At 36.5% G+C, this 18,649-nt stretch overlaps 3 protein-coding genes across 3 annotated transcripts; 1 reads left to right on the plus strand and 2 right to left on the minus strand.

Moving 5' to 3' along the window:
- Window positions 1–7,317: 7,317 nt before the first annotated feature.
- On the minus strand, window positions 7,318–8,365 carry LOC126697232 (probable acetyltransferase NATA1-like). Its single transcript, XM_050394133.1, has one exon. The coding sequence runs from the start codon at window positions 8,221–8,223 to the stop codon at window positions 7,519–7,521; it is 705 nt and encodes a 234-aa protein (XP_050250090.1). The 5' UTR covers window positions 8,224–8,365; the 3' UTR covers window positions 7,318–7,518.
- A 938-nt stretch (window positions 8,366–9,303) lies between these two features.
- On the minus strand, window positions 9,304–12,876 carry LOC126697233 (pentatricopeptide repeat-containing protein At3g14730-like). Its single transcript, XM_050394134.1, has one exon. It carries the CDS (start codon window positions 12,813–12,815, stop codon window positions 10,899–10,901), a length of 1,917 nt encoding a protein of 638 aa, XP_050250091.1. The 5' UTR covers window positions 12,816–12,876; the 3' UTR covers window positions 9,304–10,898.
- Window positions 12,877–16,411: 3,535 nt separating this feature from the next.
- LOC126696528 (uncharacterized) lies at window positions 16,412–17,299 on the plus strand. The gene has a single exon (XM_050393250.1). The coding sequence runs from the start codon at window positions 16,412–16,414 to the stop codon at window positions 17,297–17,299; it is 888 nt and encodes a 295-aa protein (XP_050249207.1).
- Window positions 17,300–18,649: the final 1,350 nt, after the last annotated feature.

Genomic DNA, 18,649 nt, shown 5'->3' on the forward strand with positions numbered 1-18,649 from the left:
GATTCGCTACCTCTGATTAGTCCTACATTTTTTGGATTCTTGTTAATCAATACTTCTCTAAAGCTCCATTATAAAAAGATAAGCACCTCAGCCCACAAGGGGGGATAACTACTCCCTCTGAAACTTTTTGATTTGTTTGCCATTTTGCTTGTAATTCAACTCTCCTCAAGCCCACAACTCATTCCCCTTAACCCACACTCACCTAGCCTCCGACATTCCTTTCCTTTTTTGCATAATCACAGCCCATAAATGCCTCCCAATTAGTCACAAACAGCCCACTATTCACTAAAGCTTTAACCTCAGTATTAATTCCATCCCACTCACTCAAAACAGCCCACATTACCTCATTCATGCCTTATGCACACATACTCACCAAAATCTTAGTTTAATACTTGCTGCACTGAGTTGAGATCTCTCTCTCCCTTCATACCATGCCAAATAACTCCTTTTTCACCACTATGTGTTGAGGGGAAAATTTTGATGTTCCCAAATAGAATATAGGATAGTCAAGCCAAAACTTGACGATGGGCCCTTGAAATAAAGCCCAAAGGCTTTCAGTATTGTGTAAATTCGCCCAAGCAAGAGATAGAGGCTGCATCTTAACAAGAAAACAACAATAAAACACAATAAACACATTACTGTTGTTAGTTTGTTATATTATTAGTCCTTTTATAGCATCATAGTTCAAATTAGTCTTCTAGCGGTACGATATTATTTCCAGTGGTAGGGTAATTCCAGGTTAATAAGTGTGTTTACATGGTAAAAATCATATGTTTTCCTTATTATTATTATTAAGTCAACATAAGGGAAAACTTCCATAGTATCCAAAACATTATGGCCTTCATAATAATAATATTAAACAAGGATTAAAGGCTCCATAGTTACAAATAAAAGAGGAAAAATAGGATGGAATGAAGGAAGAAAAAGATTCCTAGCTTAGTGCAGTAAGTATTTAGCTAAGATTTTGGTGAGTGTGTACTTATAAGGCATGAATGAGATGAATGTGAGCTTTTTTTGAGTGAGATGGGATTATTGCTAAGATTAAGGCTTTTTGTGAGTGGTGGGCTGTTTATGACTAGTTGAGAGACATTTATGGACCATGATTGTGTGAAGGGGGGAAAAGAGTATCTGAGATTAGATGAGTGTGGGCTAAAGATGATGAGTGGTGAGCTTGAGGGAAGCTAAACCAAGAGCAAAATAGCAAACAAACCCAGAGTTTCAGAGAGGGTAGCTGTCCTTTTGTGAGCTAAGGTGTGTATGTTTTTATAATGGAGCTTTAAAGAAGCATTAATTAACAAGAATCCAAAAAAGGTATGACTAATCAGAGGTGGTGAATCAAGGTTAATCTTCCTGCGATTTTTGGTTAGAAGTAGGAGATTTACTTTAGGGGCTGCCTTGCTTCTTTGGGTAATGATGAGATTTTAGAGTGTCTTGCATTAAATGCCAAGATTTCTGGGGCTGAACTTAATCAATGTGATTAAGGCATGTATCAAGAGTGAATTCTAATGCTGCAACTGAGATTCAGGCCCCTAAGAAGTAAGATTTAACACCCCAAGCTAGATGTCAAACTCTAAGTCCACTTTAGGGGGTTCCACTAGAGATCCATTATGCCCTCCAAATCACATGTTCCCAATTTTTCCCCTTTAGAATTCATGGGCTTGGCACATGAATCATGTCTTGAATGTTTTTAACATTTATAACATCAATTTGTTGAGTTTTGGATAATTTGGTTTCAGCTCCCCTTCCGCTGGAGATACAGTCTTGAGGAAGATAATGGAGTTCCATCATCCTTCAGACTTCAGCTGATATGATAGCTCTCGGGCACTGTTCACGTCAGGTAGAGGGTGGTAGAAAACTGATGAGACAGCCCCTAGTTCATCCTCAAAGGCTTGGTTTTCTTTTAGTTAGGGGTCTCTAGTTATTTTTTGGTTAGGGATGAACAAGGGCTGGTTGCCCACTTTCAGGCCTCTTGCTAGGGACCTTTTTGGGCTAGCACTTTGCTCCATTTCAACACTTTTAGTTGGACCACATGGCCCTTTCTTTGCTTGGGCTTGTTCCCTACTTCATGAGATTCTTGGGCCTACAAAATGGGCATTAAAGACATGCTTTGCCATGAGTATTTTACTCCTCATGGGTTTTAGTTGTTAGTAGAAATAAAATGAATTCATGAGCTTTAATAAATATTTATGATATATTTTAGGTATTAATTTCCATGGGCTTTAAATAATAACTTGTATAGTTTCTCATAATTTTTGCCATGAATTACTTTGTAAATGATATTTTCTTTGGGGCTTTTTAAATAATGACCTCCAATATTTTTCTTGAGAATAATATTTAACATGGGTTTTAAATAAATATGGTAACAACCACTATAATGGAATAATATGATGTTCTCATGAGTTTCTCTAATGGATGTGTAGGATGAATAATTACCATGAGTTTTGATAATAATATTATAAATGTTGTGGTGTAAGATAGATAGTGAACATGAGTTTATAATATGAAATAAATAAATGTCATAGGTCTAATAATCATAACTTTTCATGAGCTTTTATAAGATGATCGCCATGGGTTTTGAGAGTAGATAATTCATAAACTTTGTGAGCTTGTAATATTATAGTAATAGGTTTAAGAATCTAAAGTATTGTTCATTATTGGACTTTTAAGTGAAATAATTATAATATAGTATTTTGCCAAGTATAGATAACCTTGGACTTTCGATAAAATAGTGCCAAGTAGTTAGCATGAGATTTTAATAGTGCCAACGTAAGTTGGGGTTTTGATATTGCCAATGAGAATTGAGTTTTGATATTGCCAATGAGAATTGGGTTTTAAATATTGCCAGCGAGATCTGGGTTTTGATATTGCCAATGAGAATTGGGTTTTGATGTTGCCAATAAGAATTGGGTTTTAAATATTACCAGCAAGAATTGGGTTTTGATATTGCCAATGAGAATTGGGTTTTGATATTACCAATGAAAATTGAGTTTTAAATATTGCCCGTAAGAACTGGGCTTTGATATTGTTAATGTGAATTGGGTTTTGGATAAATAAATTGCCATGAGTTTAAACCAGGGGCTTTGATTATGGATTTGAATTCTATTGATAAAATTGTTTTGCCATGGATTTGAATCATGAGCTTTTCAAATATTGCCAAACATAAGTATTATTGGGTTTAAATAGAATATGATGTGTGTATTGGGTTCATAGGGCCGGTTTTGGGCTTAGCTAAATAATGATATTAAAATTGGATAAAATATGAATTTTTGGGCTTTTTGTAATAATTCATATCATAACCCAATTTAAGCAATGAGATATGAAACATTTATTATTAAAATAATAATAGAGCAAAAAAAATTTGGGAAAACCCAATAACTTATTAGTGGTATTTGAAAATAAATAGGTGTTACTCAAATAAAATTAGGTGTAGAAAAAAGTACCCTAACACTATGCAGCCACTAATATTTACTTATTGTTTTACTATGGGAGGCTATAACGTATTTGAGACTTTTTGGAATTTTTTCTTCATATTAATGTAATGATGGTTGAGTTTTGTAGACCTTATTGAACAAAATCCACAAGAATTTCTTGAAATTAATACTTTATTAAATTTATTTAGTAATTGAATATAAGTTACCCTACCCCTGGAGGACTAATTTGAACTATGATGCTGTAAAAGGACTAATAATATAACAAACTAACAACAGTAACATATTTATTGGGCTTTATTGTTGTCTTTTTGTTAGGGTGCAGTCTCTATCTCTTGCTTGGGTGGGTTTACACAACACCAAAAGCCTTTGGGCTTTATTTCAAGAGCCCATTGTCGAGTTTCGGCTTGGCTACCCCATATTCTATTTGGGAACATCAAAATTTTTCCCTCAACACACATTAATTTTCTCTGACTTTCAATTCTTTCATTTTACCTTACATGAATTCTTATTATCATTATCACTACCGTCATGACAATTGCCACCAATAGTATTTTCTATTTTTGCCATTGTGATTACCATCATTATCGCCTCACCACCAACATCACTGTTCCTATATCACCACATCATACAATTTTCAATGTCATTGCCACACTAGATTATTTGTAATGCTATTGTTACAACTATTACTGCTATTGCCACCATTACCTACCTCTATCACGACCACCATCACCTCTCTACTGCCACTGCCATTGCCACCACTCTTACTATCACTGCATTGTCATCATTGCTACACCACTACCATAGTATTTTCTATTTTTGAAAAAGATTTCTACAATTTTTTTTTTCTTCTTATCCATGCAAAATACAAATATATCATTTTATTATCTTTTATGTGTTTGATTAATATTTTTTAAAGGTGAACTATATTTTTCTTACTTCTATTGTAATGTGCTATATTTGCCTAATATACAGGTCATCAAAAAAAAAAAAAAAAAAAAAAAAAAAAGCCTAATATACAACTAAATTGTATAAGTTTCAAAATTATTATTAAAATTTTTCATCTCTTAAGGAATAAAGAGATTATCAAGATAATCAAAACTTATCACAAAATTACAATGTTATCTAAACCAAAATTAAGATGAAACCAAAAGAGTAAAAGATAGATTTTGTGGGAGGGGTGAGATCTGAGCACACAATAGGGCCCAAGGGATGGAAGGGCCCATCTACGCTTAGGTTCTAACCCAGCCCATGGATGAGAGTTCGAGGAGGAAGGACGAGGAGGCCAACTCCCCAAGGAGCCTAATGAGCAAGCCCACCTCGAGAAGTGTTGAGCAAGCCACTTGAACCAAAGGACAGGATACTGAGGAAGACAGTAGAAACGTGCAGGTAAAGAAGAGGGGAAATATCCAAGTAAAGTAGTCATCATCTCCGCATTCAATGCACTGTACCAACTCAGCTGACCATATTAATGAAAGAATGACTCATGAACAGTAATCTTACAGCTTACAATACACTTTACCACCTCTAGCAGAGCCTTGATGGGACAAGCATCCAAACTAAGGCTTTTGGCTGTACAAGTGGAAGACTCAAATGCAATTTGATGGACTATATAAGAAAAGGAAACCCCTCCAAATAGGGGGATGAAAAATTGAGAAGAGAACATAAAAACTGTGTAGAATCATCCTGTATTAAGGACTTGAAACTTTTTATAAACGTTTGCTCCTCGGCCAAACCCGAGGTAGTATTATTTCTAGATTTAGTTCCTCTTTTTATCATTCATTCTACCCTTTCTCCATTAACTTGGCAATTGGACCATAAAAGTGCATTAAAATTGACCTCGGAAGCCTACACTCTAACAAATTAATTGCAGTGAACCTTTTAAACCTAACTCCATTATTCTAAGTGGGCTTAGCCTTTTTTGGGTTTTTACAACTTTATAATAATTTATTACTCAAAAAATTGGTGGGAATGTTCAAATTCATAGTCACGTAAATTGTGTTTTGATATAAACTCAAATTCTTATTTACAAAATAAAAAAACTAAGTATTAACCCAAACCAAAATTCAACTGAATCTGAGAGAGAGAGAGAGAGAGAGATAGAGAGAGAGAGAGGACTTTGTGATGGGAAATTAAAAAATTAAAATACCAAAACAGATATTTAAAATAAAATAAAAACTCATCAACCTTAATTAGTTATAAAAAAGAACAAAAATCTACCGAGAGAGAGAGAGAGAGAGAGAGAGAGAGAGAGAGAGAGAGAGAGAGCTTATAGTTTTTGTGTAGGAAAAATATGGATTGAATGAGAGAAATAATATCAAATTTATACATAATAAAAGGGAAAAAAGAAGAGTCAATATATAAGAAAGAGAAAATGATGAAAGAAGTGTAACCACCAAAAGAGGAACAAAATTAGAAAAAGAGAGAGTATTAACTTTTTTTTGTCGTGGACAACTTGGAAAGAATAGGGGAGAGAGAGATAGAAATGAAGTAAGAAGAAATTTATATGAAAATTAAGATGGAAGAGGAAGGGTGGAAGTAGATGAAATGTTGAACAAAGTAAAAATGTAGAATTTAAGAAGATATAAAGGAAAAAAAAAAATTAAAAATCTCTAATGAGAATCAAATGAAAATTTTAAAAAGATAGTGATTGGAGAGATGAGCTTATGGATGAGGCTTCAATGGTTGAGTAGTGGTGGGAAAGGTGTTCAAAGTTAGCAAGCTGGTGGATGAGCTTATGGATGTTAGGGATGTCCAATACAGTGGCGAGACAAATGCGTGTGAAGAGAGGGTGACCCGTTGGTGTTGGGTCTGGTAGTGCTGTGGTAGCTGGGGTTGGTGGTGCAGCTGCAGCCATTTTGAGTGTTTTTTTTTTTTGGTTCATTCTTCTTGGTGTGGGAAAGTGAGAAAGTTGAGGTTTTTAGTTTCTGCACTTATACTTAATCTTTGAGAATCTAAAGTTATACTACTTGAGTTTAGTTTAAATGAAAACAGGAGGAAAGAAATTTCTCGAGTAAAAAATGGAAGAGTTTTTTCTAACTTGCACCATTGTTACCATCAGTCATTGTCATCATTGCTCACCACTGCCATCATTGTTATGAAATATTAGTGCCTTTTTCGTGCGAACCAAATGACAAAACATGTTTCGAGATATGGAATTAGCACCAGCTTCATACTTCATGAAATATCAGTGCATTTTCGTGAGAACCAAATGACACAACATGTTTCAAGCACTGGAATTAGCACCAGCACCATGCTTACATATAATATTAGTACCTTTTCATGCGAACCAAATAACATGATATGTTTTCAAGAACATTTTTAGAGTTGCAAGCAATTATAGAAAAGCAAATGATTTTTTCCAAAAAAAAAAAGCTTTTCCACAAAGTTGAGAGATTTTTGAAGTTTCCAGGGGATTCCCCTCCCCCTATAAAATAGATAATGATATTTCTTGTGAGTTACCTCAAATTGGGCTTTTGAGGGTAAAATTGCATTGGGTGCCCTGACCTTATTAAGCACCTATTGTTAGCCTGCTCTACAATAGCCGATTCAAATGTTTTGCTGCGTGACAATGAATGTAACTATAGTTAAAATGTGTTGCTCTCGGAAATGTCTTCCTCCTCTTCCCAATGATTCCACGAAATCTAAAAGTAAGCCTCATCCAGACTACTGAAGATGGTTTTATTTTATTTGATACTATGAACGAATAGATGGAAAGAAAAATCCTCTCTTCCTCAATACGAAGTGATTTATCCCACTATTTTTAAAAGGAAAAGATCAGCCATGGAGGAGCGCTAGCCAATTTCAAAAGAAAAATTTGAAACAACCAACCTAAACACACAAAACACCAGATATATTGTTTCACGCAACAAACACCAAAGACAGTAAATTTGAGGAACTAACTAAGGATAGCATTGAAATTCTTGTTAAAAACATCAGGAATCAGGTGAGTCACAAACAAAACCCACACCAGATACAGCTCATCTTTGTCATACATTCTAATCCACTTTTCAATTTCATTTCTTGAAATCTAAAAAAACTCACAAAGTACTAAAACCCCACAAAAAGAAAAACCCATTAATTAAATGAATTAAATAGCAGGATTGGCATAAGCTTGGAGAGCCTCACCAGTGAGCCTACAAATCCTCCATTCTTGCAAGACATTAGCACCCATTTCCTCATAGAACTTAATAGCATTCACATTCCAATCAAGCACCACCCACTCCACTCTCCCATACCCCATCTTCACAGCTTGAGCAGCCACAGCTGAGAGTAGCATCTTCCCAAACCCTTTCCTCCTATAACACTCCCTCACAAACAAGTCCTCCACATAAAACCCTGGTTTCCCCAAGAACGTCGAGTAGTTTGGAAAAAACAAAACAAACCCACCAACCACAACGTCAAAGCCACAATCTTTATCGTTGGATTTGAAGGTTTCGGCATCTGGGTCATCGATGGGGAGGTCGAGAGTGGTGGTCTGAGTAATGGGGGAGAAGAAGAGAGGAGGAGATGGAGAAGGTGGGAATGGGGCTTGGGAGAGTTCGAGGATGAAGATGGTGAAGGATTGGAAAGGTGGGGAAGTGAAGAGCGTGGAGGAGAGGGAGGCTTCGGTGGCGGAGAAGAGGTGGGTGAGGCGTTCGAAGACGGCCATTTGGTGGATGAGTTTGTGGATGTGGGGGATGTCCGATGGGGTGGCGAGGCGGACACGAGAGAAGAGTGGGTGGCCTGTTGGTGTTGAGTTTGGTAGTGCGGTGGCTGCTGGGGTTGGTGCTGGTGGTGGTGCGGCGGCTGCCATTGGATTTTGTGAAAATTAATGTCGGTTTGGAAAGGGTTCTAGCTTTACGGTTCTACAGTTTCTATATATATATAACGTGTGGCAGTTTGGGAGTAAAAAGAGATGAGATGAATGATGACACAGTCTGAATTTTAGGAGTTTGGTTGGGGTTGGACACGTGGGGTTTGAGCAAGATGTAAACATTACAGTGCTAAGATATATGAACAAGAATGCCATTTAAGATTTAAGCCCAAATCTAAGGATTTGTTGTTTTTGGGCCTTATTATGGGAACTATATATAGCTTCTTGGGTTCAAGTCTCGCACCCAATACTTTTGAGACCACCCTGAAATGATTTCTTTCTATAATTACCCATACACAATGTTAGGACAAAATTGAGGTGCTATTTTTTAAGTTTTCCTTTTAAAATTTAGCCTATAGATTTTTTTTATAGGATGGAAATGCATTTTTAATTAAATATAATCACATGACTGAATTTTAAGAGATGGATTTATATAACAGCAACTTAGTATTGTACCTAAGTTTTGCTCCAATGTTTTAGGACAGGAGGGCTTTCACTCATGGGTTCAAGGGGTCAAGGCAATGGAAAAGCATTCATCTTTGTCTGTGAACCATCTTTCGAGTCTTAGAATGAAGAAATGTGCGTTTTATTGTATGGTTTAAGGTTGTTTAATTCAATTGACTCCGCCGAGTTGCAGAAAAACTAGATCAACAAGCCCATTTACCTTTTGGTCAAGGATCTAAGCACATTGAATGCAAGAGATACCCTATTCTATACTTTTCTGTATGAGAGAAACCTTCAAGCTAATACAAACTACACTGCTGTCAAAATCGATAACAATAACGTATCCTTTGAAATGATATCAACTGTTGGAAAGGATTCTTATTCATTAACTACAAGAAAACAACTGGTGTTTCATTAAAGTGTAAGACTCGTGTACATTGTCAATAGATACCCAAGCGGAAAATGCCATGCATAGAGCATTTGCGAATTGCGATTACTCTTAAAAATAAGAATAGGTAACTTAATTTAACCCCAAAAAAAAAAGGAAAAAAAAATCTTTAACAAAACAAACAAGAGTTAGGTTCAACGAAAATTATTTATAACTTAGATATCTTATCTGTAATACTGTTGTATAATTCTTTCACAGTATCCTTCCAGCTAAATCTTCAAGCATCAGATTCAAGGTCTCAACAGAACCATTCTTCACTTCCTTGTCACAAGCAGCTAGGTATTCTTCAAAAGTTCCCTGGTTCTCTAAACCATATGAGAAAATCTGCAAGCAGGTGTAGATTATTACACCTACTACAACATGCTACCACCACCCCTTTCTCACATGATTTGAGACAAAATGTTTTCACAGACCTGGCAACTAAAGATCATGGCAAGACCACGCCTTATTGATGTTTACAAATTAGAGGTAGCAGAATACTTCACAGGAATCACAGCTGAACTTGCAATACTATTTATATCAGGAGAGAACTTCACTGAGTCTCAATCAGGCTTAAAACTGCCAGTTTCATGACTTTCCAGATCCTCATCTGTTTTGTTTGTGTCCGAATCATTTGTTTTTTTTGTGTCTGAATTCCTTTTTACCATACTTGAATCTGCTAAACGAAGCATTTACAGAAGGAAGAGATTGCCAAAGGGGTTCTGCCACCAATAAAGGTAAAGCCACACACACACACACACATACAGACATGACTACGATCTCAAGCAAATATATATAATCTAATTCAATCAGGAAAATAAGTAACTTTGCAAGATATTCATCTAAAACGCATAAATGAAACAAGGAAACTTAGCTGTACTAGCAATGACAGAAAGAAGCTCTAGTACAGACGGACAGAGTATTCTGGTCAATATAAGGACTTTCAACATTCCTGAAGTGCTCAACTCTACTATATTTTCCTATTAAAAAAAAAAAAAAAAAACCCTTGATTATATTTTCTATAATCGTTTTGGCCTCCTAGGCTTCAAACAACCTTGGTCACCATTCTAGTAAATGTTTCGTTAATGCAGCGGTCAAATGAGTAGTGTGAACTTACTACATGAGCATAGGTCAACACATAGCTAGTGTCATTGATGTCAAGTAAAAAGTTTCATTGGCATGGGGGTGACATGAAACCTGAGAACAACATCCATAATTCATCCACTTCACCAAAAGTTCAAGCAGCAATTGAGTTTATACTGTGCACTGCTAATAATTAATTTTTAAAAAAAAGTATACACGGATTAAAAATATGGATTTGAACTACCACATGTTATAAAATTTGTATTTTCTGAATACACAGAGAATCCCATGACCATTAGATACCGGAAAAAATTTTAAAGAGGAATATGAATCAACCTGTAAGTTGGGGACATAAGCTCAGGTTAGTCTTCTAGTGCTCAACTCAATCATGATCCTTTTGTGGATTCAGGCTCTTTTCTCCTGATGCTGTCCAGTGAATGATCTTGAATGCATTGTACAGTAGTAGTGTTGTTTTTCCTTTAAAATATCAAAATTATCTGATGCAAAACATTGCCACTTTGTTTGGCACACAAACCAAAACAAAACTGTTAATACTCTTTGATACAATCTTAGTTTGCCTTCTTTCCCGCCTATCCCAGGGAAAATTAAAGAATTTCCTATTGGCATAGTTCCATGCTAGATTTTCAGCACAACCCCAATGTTAGAGATTAGGCACATAACCATACTCATGCATACGCACAGTCAATGAATTTAAAGTTACATAAATAAGGTTGGTTTCAGGATGGGTCATATCACGCGTAATAAAAGTACGCACACCATTCTTGAGCTCAATCCAACTACACCCTGGTGCCTTTTTCACATTTTGTTGCCTCATTGCCTGTCTAATATCTAATACATCTTCATATCGACCGCTTACTCCATAAATATTTGACATTAGTACATAATTTCCACAATGCTCTGGTTCAAGTTTAAGAACCTGTCGTACAACAACGTCAGCAAGATCAGCATTACCATGGAGCCGACATGCTGCTAACAAAGTCCTCCATACCACTGGATTGGCCTCGATAGGCATTGCTTTTGCCAATTCATAAGCATCCTCAAGCTGCCCAGCTCGACCGAGCATGTCAATCACACAGGCATAATGCTCAATAGTTGGATCCACACCATATTTTGACTTCATCCGCGTCAATAACTCACGCCCATGTCTCACAAGGCCTGCATGGCTGCATGCAGACAATACCCCAATAAATGTGACAGCATCAGGCTTAATTTGTGCCTCACACATACGAGAAAACACATCCAAAGCCTCATCACCATGACCTTGCATGCCATAACCCATGATCATGATGTTCCATGAGGCCACATCTTTATTTCTCATCTTACAAAAAACTGAATGAGCATCTCTCATACTGCCACATTTTGCATACATGTCCATAATAGCATTGTTCACTAGCACATCATCAGTATCTTTATGATTGCCATCCTTCCCCAACCCATTGACTATCATATACCCATGAATCTGTCTTCCATGCATCAGTGCAACCAGATTAGAGCAAGCAGGAAGGACTGCTGTGATAGTAACCAAATCAGGCTTAACTCCAGCACCTAACATCCTATCAAAAAGTCTTAAAGTAACATCATAATCTCCGCATTGTCCATGAACAGATATGATTGAATTCCATGAAAATATATCTTTCTCATTTATCGTCTCAAAAATTTCCAAAGCATCTCCAATATGCATGCATTTCCCATACATATCAATCAAGGCATTGGAAACTGCGACACCTGAAACATACCCCATTTTCATCGCAAACCCATGAATTGCTCTCCCATTGTTAAACTCCTCCATCAAAGCCAAAACCGATAACACCCCGGTAACCGTAAATCTATTAGGAACAACCCCTTCTTTACCCATTCTCTTGAAAACCTCCAAAACCTCATCCAACCTCCCAATTTGTGCATACCCATTAACCAGCGCATTCCAAAGCGCAACATCCCTCACAGGCAATTTCTCAAACACCTCCTGTGCCTCTACAATCAACCCAAATTTCAAATAGGTATTAACCAAAGCACTGCCAATAAACACATCCAACTCCAACCCAAGTTTAAACAACAGCCCATGAATCTTCCTAACCTCCAAAACCTCCACAATATCACAACAAGCTTTGATCACACAAGGAAAAGTAAACTTGTCTGGCCTAACATCCAACACCCTCATACGCTTATAAAACTCAAACCCATCTTCCGCAAGCCCATTTAACACAAACCCAGAAATGATTGCGTTATAGGCAAACACATTGCAATGATGGGCTTGGTGATTGAACACCAAAACAGCATCTTCCATTCGGTTGCATTTTGAGTACATGTTGATAAGGCTTGTGGTGGATACAGGAGAGTTAAGAAAGGTATTGGTGAGCATGTAAGAGTGGAGTTCTTTGCCTTTGCTGAGATTCTTGTGGTGCGCACAGCCTTGTAAAGAGGCAACGCAGGTGGAAAGGCTGTAACTTGAGTCATCAGAAAGTTTGGCATTGGATTTAGAAGATGAGGAAGAGAAGTGAAGAGACAAGCAACAAGGTTTGTGGATTCTTGATACGCATAAGACGGTCCTTGGATTCATTTAAAGAAAATCTAAGCTCTCTTTTTGTGTCATTCTAGTGGCTGCTTTCACTTTCACACAATCATATGTATGTGGATGAAATGAAACACTATATATATATATATATATATATATATATATATATATGTTGAATTTCATGAAATACCATAATCATCACGTTTGAGTATAAATCAATTTTTAATTAACCTTAGTTTCTCTATTAGTTTCAAGTTGCTTGAAGTGATTCTCTAACTTCCAAGACTAGGGCTTGAGATCCAAAAATGTCTAATTTAATAGGATTTTTGGGGAAATGAGCGAGTTAATTAATAAGAATGAGAGAATCTTAAGTGATTAAGAGCTTGTTTAGTACATGTGTTTAAACACATGTTTTCAGTTTTTAAACAACATTAAACGTATTTTTACATTTTTTCACCCACATATATTTACAAAAAATACAAACAACATTACTAAAACAACGTTACCAAACGGCCGCTAAGTTCCTAAATGACTAAGTCAAATTATTAAGCCCAAGTTACAAAGACCAAGTTATCAAGCCTAATTGAACTAAACTGATTTGAGGTAATTATTAATGTAGGGGTAAAGGCCCAAAGGCCCAAAATCATATAATGGGCCTTGGGCCCATACGAGATGATCAACCACGTCCGAGGAGAGGATGTAGATGCCAAAAGAGGTCCCAGTCCAATTCTTGTGGGCATGAAGTCACTTAAAGGGCAGTTCGAGGAGAAATGTCTCCTCGGGCATGATGAGTATGGCTCAACATGCACTCTGCCTACTTAAAGGACCCACCCCAACGAACATTAGTAACAAGGACGAGTCCCACAGACCCATGGCAAAGAAAGAAACGTAAGATGTCCAAGGAGAGGCTGCAGTTGTCACATTAAATGCGTTGCAGCTACTTTTTTGGCCGTATTAATGTGGAGAAGACCTGTGAACAGTGCTGCCTTAGCTACCACAACTCACAAAAAAATGGAGGCGGTGTCCGATGGGACAAGCACTCAAGTGGGAGTCTAGATAATCAACAAGTGTAAGGCCATGATGGATTCAAGGAGACTATATAAGAAATGGAGTCCTTATGAGGAAGGGCACGACAAGAAAAAGAGAGGAACAGAAAAATAACTGGAAACTTAAAGCAAGAACCAGCAAATATCTATCTCATCTCCTCGGACTGAGAATATATGAACATTAACAGGATTTTCTTGTGTCCAAGTGTTGTGTAGCCCAACCATAGCCACTATCTACTTCGCTAAGGCCTGGTTTTGTAGCCCACTCTCTACAAATTCATTGTTTTTGAGCCCCTTGGACCAAGACCCCATACTTGTTGGGCTTGGGCCCCAAATTGAGACCCTCCAATTAATCATCTCAAAAGTGAACTAATTTGGAGTAAATCATCTCAAACAGGGGCGGAGCCACATAGTGGCTTGGGGGGGGGGGGGGGGCTGTGGCCCCTGCAAAAAAAAAAAAAAAAAAAAAAAAAAAAAATTCCCCATTAGACTATGAAGAAAAAATAAATAAGCCCCCCCAACATTAGACAGCCGGCCCCCCCTACCCATTTCTCACCCATTCTCCCAGCCCTCAATAAAAAATTAGGAACATCCTTAAATTAAAAAAAAAAAAATTATCTGTTCTACTTTCAAGCAAAAAAAAAAAAAAAAAAAAAAAAAATTTTAACAGAGCCAAGCCCACGGTGAGCCCAATAGATTACAGAGGTAGCTCGCTCACAGCAAGCCCACGAATTCTCAACCAAAAAAAAAAAAAAAAAAAAATCAATACAGAGAATCAGAAAATGAACCCATCACGTTGCTGGCAGAGAAATCAAACCCCAATACTGCCTATACAGAGCAAATCAGCAAAAGCAAATCAAACTCTGGCAAACCAAACACAGAGTGACAAAGGAGTTTATCTAAAAAAAAAAAAAAAATCCCCAATACACAAACCAAAACCAAACCTAGTAACCCACGGTCACGTCGCCGTGACGCCGCAGCTCGCTCGTCATCGTCGTCGTCGCTCGCCCCTCATCGCAGATCGCAGATCGCAGATCGGAGATCGCTCTGCCTCTGCTCCGGTGCTCGGTGCTCGGTGCTCCCTCCGGCCCTCCCTTAAGGTATTTCTCTCTTTTTCTCTCTCTCTTTATCTCTCTGAAATGAAAAAATGAAATGAAATTTTCGTAGATCGTAGACGGTAGATTGGTCATCGGAGATCGCAGATCGCTTTGCCTCTGCTTCGGTGCAGCGCTGCTCGTTGCTCCCTCCGGCAGTCCGGCCCTCCCTCGAGGATTTTCTCTCTGACTTTCTCTCAATCTCTCTCTCTCTATCTCACTGAATGAAAAAATGAAATGAAATTTATGAATGTCTCTCTCTTTATTCTTTAACTTTAATAACCTATCTGATCTCACATCTTAGTAAGTCTCTCTCTTTTTTGAACTGTGAGTCTCTTATTGGTTGGCTTTTGCTTTTTTCCTGTTTTTGTCTTTTTAAATTTGGCTTTATCTTATCCCTTTTTGTTGGTCAGTGTGTTGGTCTTTAGTGTAACCTGTGTTCACTGTGTTGTGATTTGTGATTGGCATTGCGAAATTTTCTGATTGCAGCTGGCTATTGTGATTGGGGCGTATGTTGTGCTTGTCTGTTGTCTATTGAGTGGGGTGGGGAGGGGGTAGATGGGCTCATGGGGTCGGGTAAACAATAATTAAAGCAATGTAATGTGCAGCACATTACACTGCTTTAATTATTGTGCTGCACATGGAATGTATAATGTTCGGCTCTTTTAATGTAATATGTACAAGGGGCTAAACAATATAACAAATTAAAGCAGTATAATTAATGACAAATAAATTAAAGTAATATAGTTTATTGTTACGCTAAACAACAATAATTAAAGCTATATAATTAAATTAACCAATACATTATAAAAGACAAACTAATTAAATTATTTTTGTTTTTATTTGAGGGGTTATTATTAATTAAAATTGTATTAAAAATGGGTTGACTGTTTAAATTATAGTGAAAATTTTGTTTTTTTCTTGAGTATGAATAACTTTCATATAACTAAGCAAAAATTTCTAATTAAAATTTTATTTTTTAAAATTCTTTTCAGGTTAATTTTTGAGTCATATTCTTAAGGCTAAAAGAATTATGAGCAAACGAAAAACAATTGATGCATTCTTTAAGAAAAAAGATGTTAGCAATTCAGAAATTAGGACACCTGTGGCTGTAGAAACAAATGTTAATACTTCGATGCCTGATGAACACCCCTCTAAATGTCCAAAATTTCAATTTAAAGAGATAGATCGTGATCCAGGAACACGTAAACAAATATGTGAATTTCCTATCAACAAACAAGATGAAATCCGACGAGCTTATCTCATAGAAGGTCCATACCAACCTAAAGATATAGACTATCCATACAATGATGATACTCATCATTGTCAATTTCAACCTTCATGGATTGTTTCACATAAGGATTGATTGGAATACTCACCTTCAATGGATGCGATATATTGTCTACCTTACTACCTTTTTAGTAAGAAACCAATAGGTCGTCCCGGATCAGATGCATTCATTTCAACAAGTTTTAATAATTAGAAAAAGGTGAAAGATGGAATGAATTGTCCTTTAATTCGTCATGTAGGGAAAGAACCAAACTCCTCACATAAAATTGCTGTGAAATGTTGCGAGGATTTAAAGAATTATTCACGACATATTGACAAACTAATTGAGAAACAAACGTCAAAAGAATTAGAGAATAATCGGTTGCGGCTCAAAACCTCAATAGAGTGTGCTCGATGGCTAGCATTCCAAGCTTGTGCTTTTAGAGGTCATGATGAAAGCCTTAATTCAAAAAATAGAGGTAATTTTATTGAATTGATAAAATTCACATCAACTTTCAATGATAAAGTAGCTAGTGTTGTCTTGGAAAATGCTCCAGGAAATGCCAAATATACATCACTCACAATTCAAAAGGAGATTTTGCATATTCTTGCTAGTGATGTGCGAAATGCTATTCGTGAAGAAATTGGGGATGCAAAATTTTGCATTCTTGTTGATGAAGCCCGGGATGAGTCGAAGAGAGAGCAAATGGCCATCATTTTGAGGTTTGTTGATAAAGAATGTTTCATTAAAGAGCGTTTCTTTCATGTTGTGCATGTTAGAAACACTACTGCATTGACTTTAAAGAATGAGATATGTGCTGTCATTTCTCGTTACAACCTCCACATTGAAAATATTCAAGGTCAAGGATATGATGGGGCTAGTAACATGCGTGGTGAATGGAATGGATTACAAGCTCTTTTTCTTAAAGATTGCTCATATGCTTATTATGTACATTGTATGGCTCATAGGTTGCAATTAGCTCTAGTTACAGCATCTAGAGAAGTAAAAGATGTTCATCAATTCTTTGATCATTTGGTTAATATCATCAATATGTTGTTGGTTCTAGTAAGCGTAATGATGAATTGCAACATGCTCAAGCAGAACAAGTTGAGAATATGATTGCTTCTAATGAAATTGAGACTGGAAGAGGTGCAAACCAGATTGGTACTTTGCAATGAGCTAGAGATACTAGGTGGGGATCTCATTTTCAATCTATTAGTAGTTTGATTAAAATGTTTAATGCTACTTGAAAAATTATCTACACTATCTCTGAGGAAGGGGCTAACTATAAACAACGCGGTGATGCCGAGGGAGCTTATCAGGTATTAACATCATTTGAATTTATTTTAATCTTGCATTTGATGAAAGAGATAATGAGAATTACTAATGTTTTTTGTCAAGCTTTGCAACAACATTCTCAAGACCTTTTAAATGCCATGCATTTAGTTTCAACTACAAAATCACTTATTCAAAAGTTGAGAGATGATGGATGGGAGCCTTTACTTGCTAGTGTTATATCATTTTGTGAGCAACATGAAATTGATATTCCTGATATGAATGTTCGTTACACTAAAGGTCGAGGTAGATATCGTCGTCAAGATGATGATTTAACAATGGAACATCATTTTAGAATTGACATATTTACAGTTGCAATAGACTTTCAATTGCAAGAAGTGAAAAGTAGATTTTGTGAGCTAACAACGAAACTTGTCATTCTTAGTTCAGCTTTAAATCCCAATGATGCTTTTAGATTATTCAAAATTGTTCATATATGCAATTTGGTTAAGAAATATTATCCTCAAGATTTCACTGAACATGAACAAGAACTTTTGGAGTCTCAATTGCAACATTATGAGCTTGATGTGATAAAACATCCAGATTTTCAGAATATGAGTACAATTTCCGAGCTATGTAGGGGATTAAAAATTTCAGGAAAGTCTAAAATTTATTTTTTGATTGATAGACTTATTCGTCTTGTGTTGACCCTTTCAGTTTCTACAGCAACTACAGAACGAGCTTTCTCAGCTATGAAATTGTTAAAAACAAGACTTCGCAATAGAATGGAGGATGAGCTTTTGGCAGATAATATGATAGTTTATATAGAGAAGGAAATTGCAGGGAATTTCACTATAGAGATGATAATGGATGAATTTTATTCCATGAAAAATCGTCGTCAAGCATGATTTGATCCGGTTGATGACCCGACCTGACCTGAATAATGGGAGATTTACTGAGGCTTAGTCCATGGAGCAGAGGCTTGGGCCGACAAAAAATTTTTGGCCCGTTTTGTAGTCCGTTGTGAATCCTATGCGCATGATATAAAAGCCGTTTTTTTTTTGTGATTAGGGTTTTGTCTTGTTGTTTTTGAGAAAGAAAAACACTGTAGCCGCATATTGTAATTTTCTTTGATAATAGTGAAATCCCTGCAACTCTATGGACGTAGGCAAATTGCCAAACCACGTAAATACT

The sequence above is a fragment of the Quercus robur genome, chromosome 8, assembly GCF_932294415.1.
Source record: "Quercus robur chromosome 8, dhQueRobu3.1, whole genome shotgun sequence".
In the NCBI taxonomy this organism is placed as follows: domain Eukaryota; kingdom Viridiplantae; phylum Streptophyta; class Magnoliopsida; order Fagales; family Fagaceae; genus Quercus; species Quercus robur.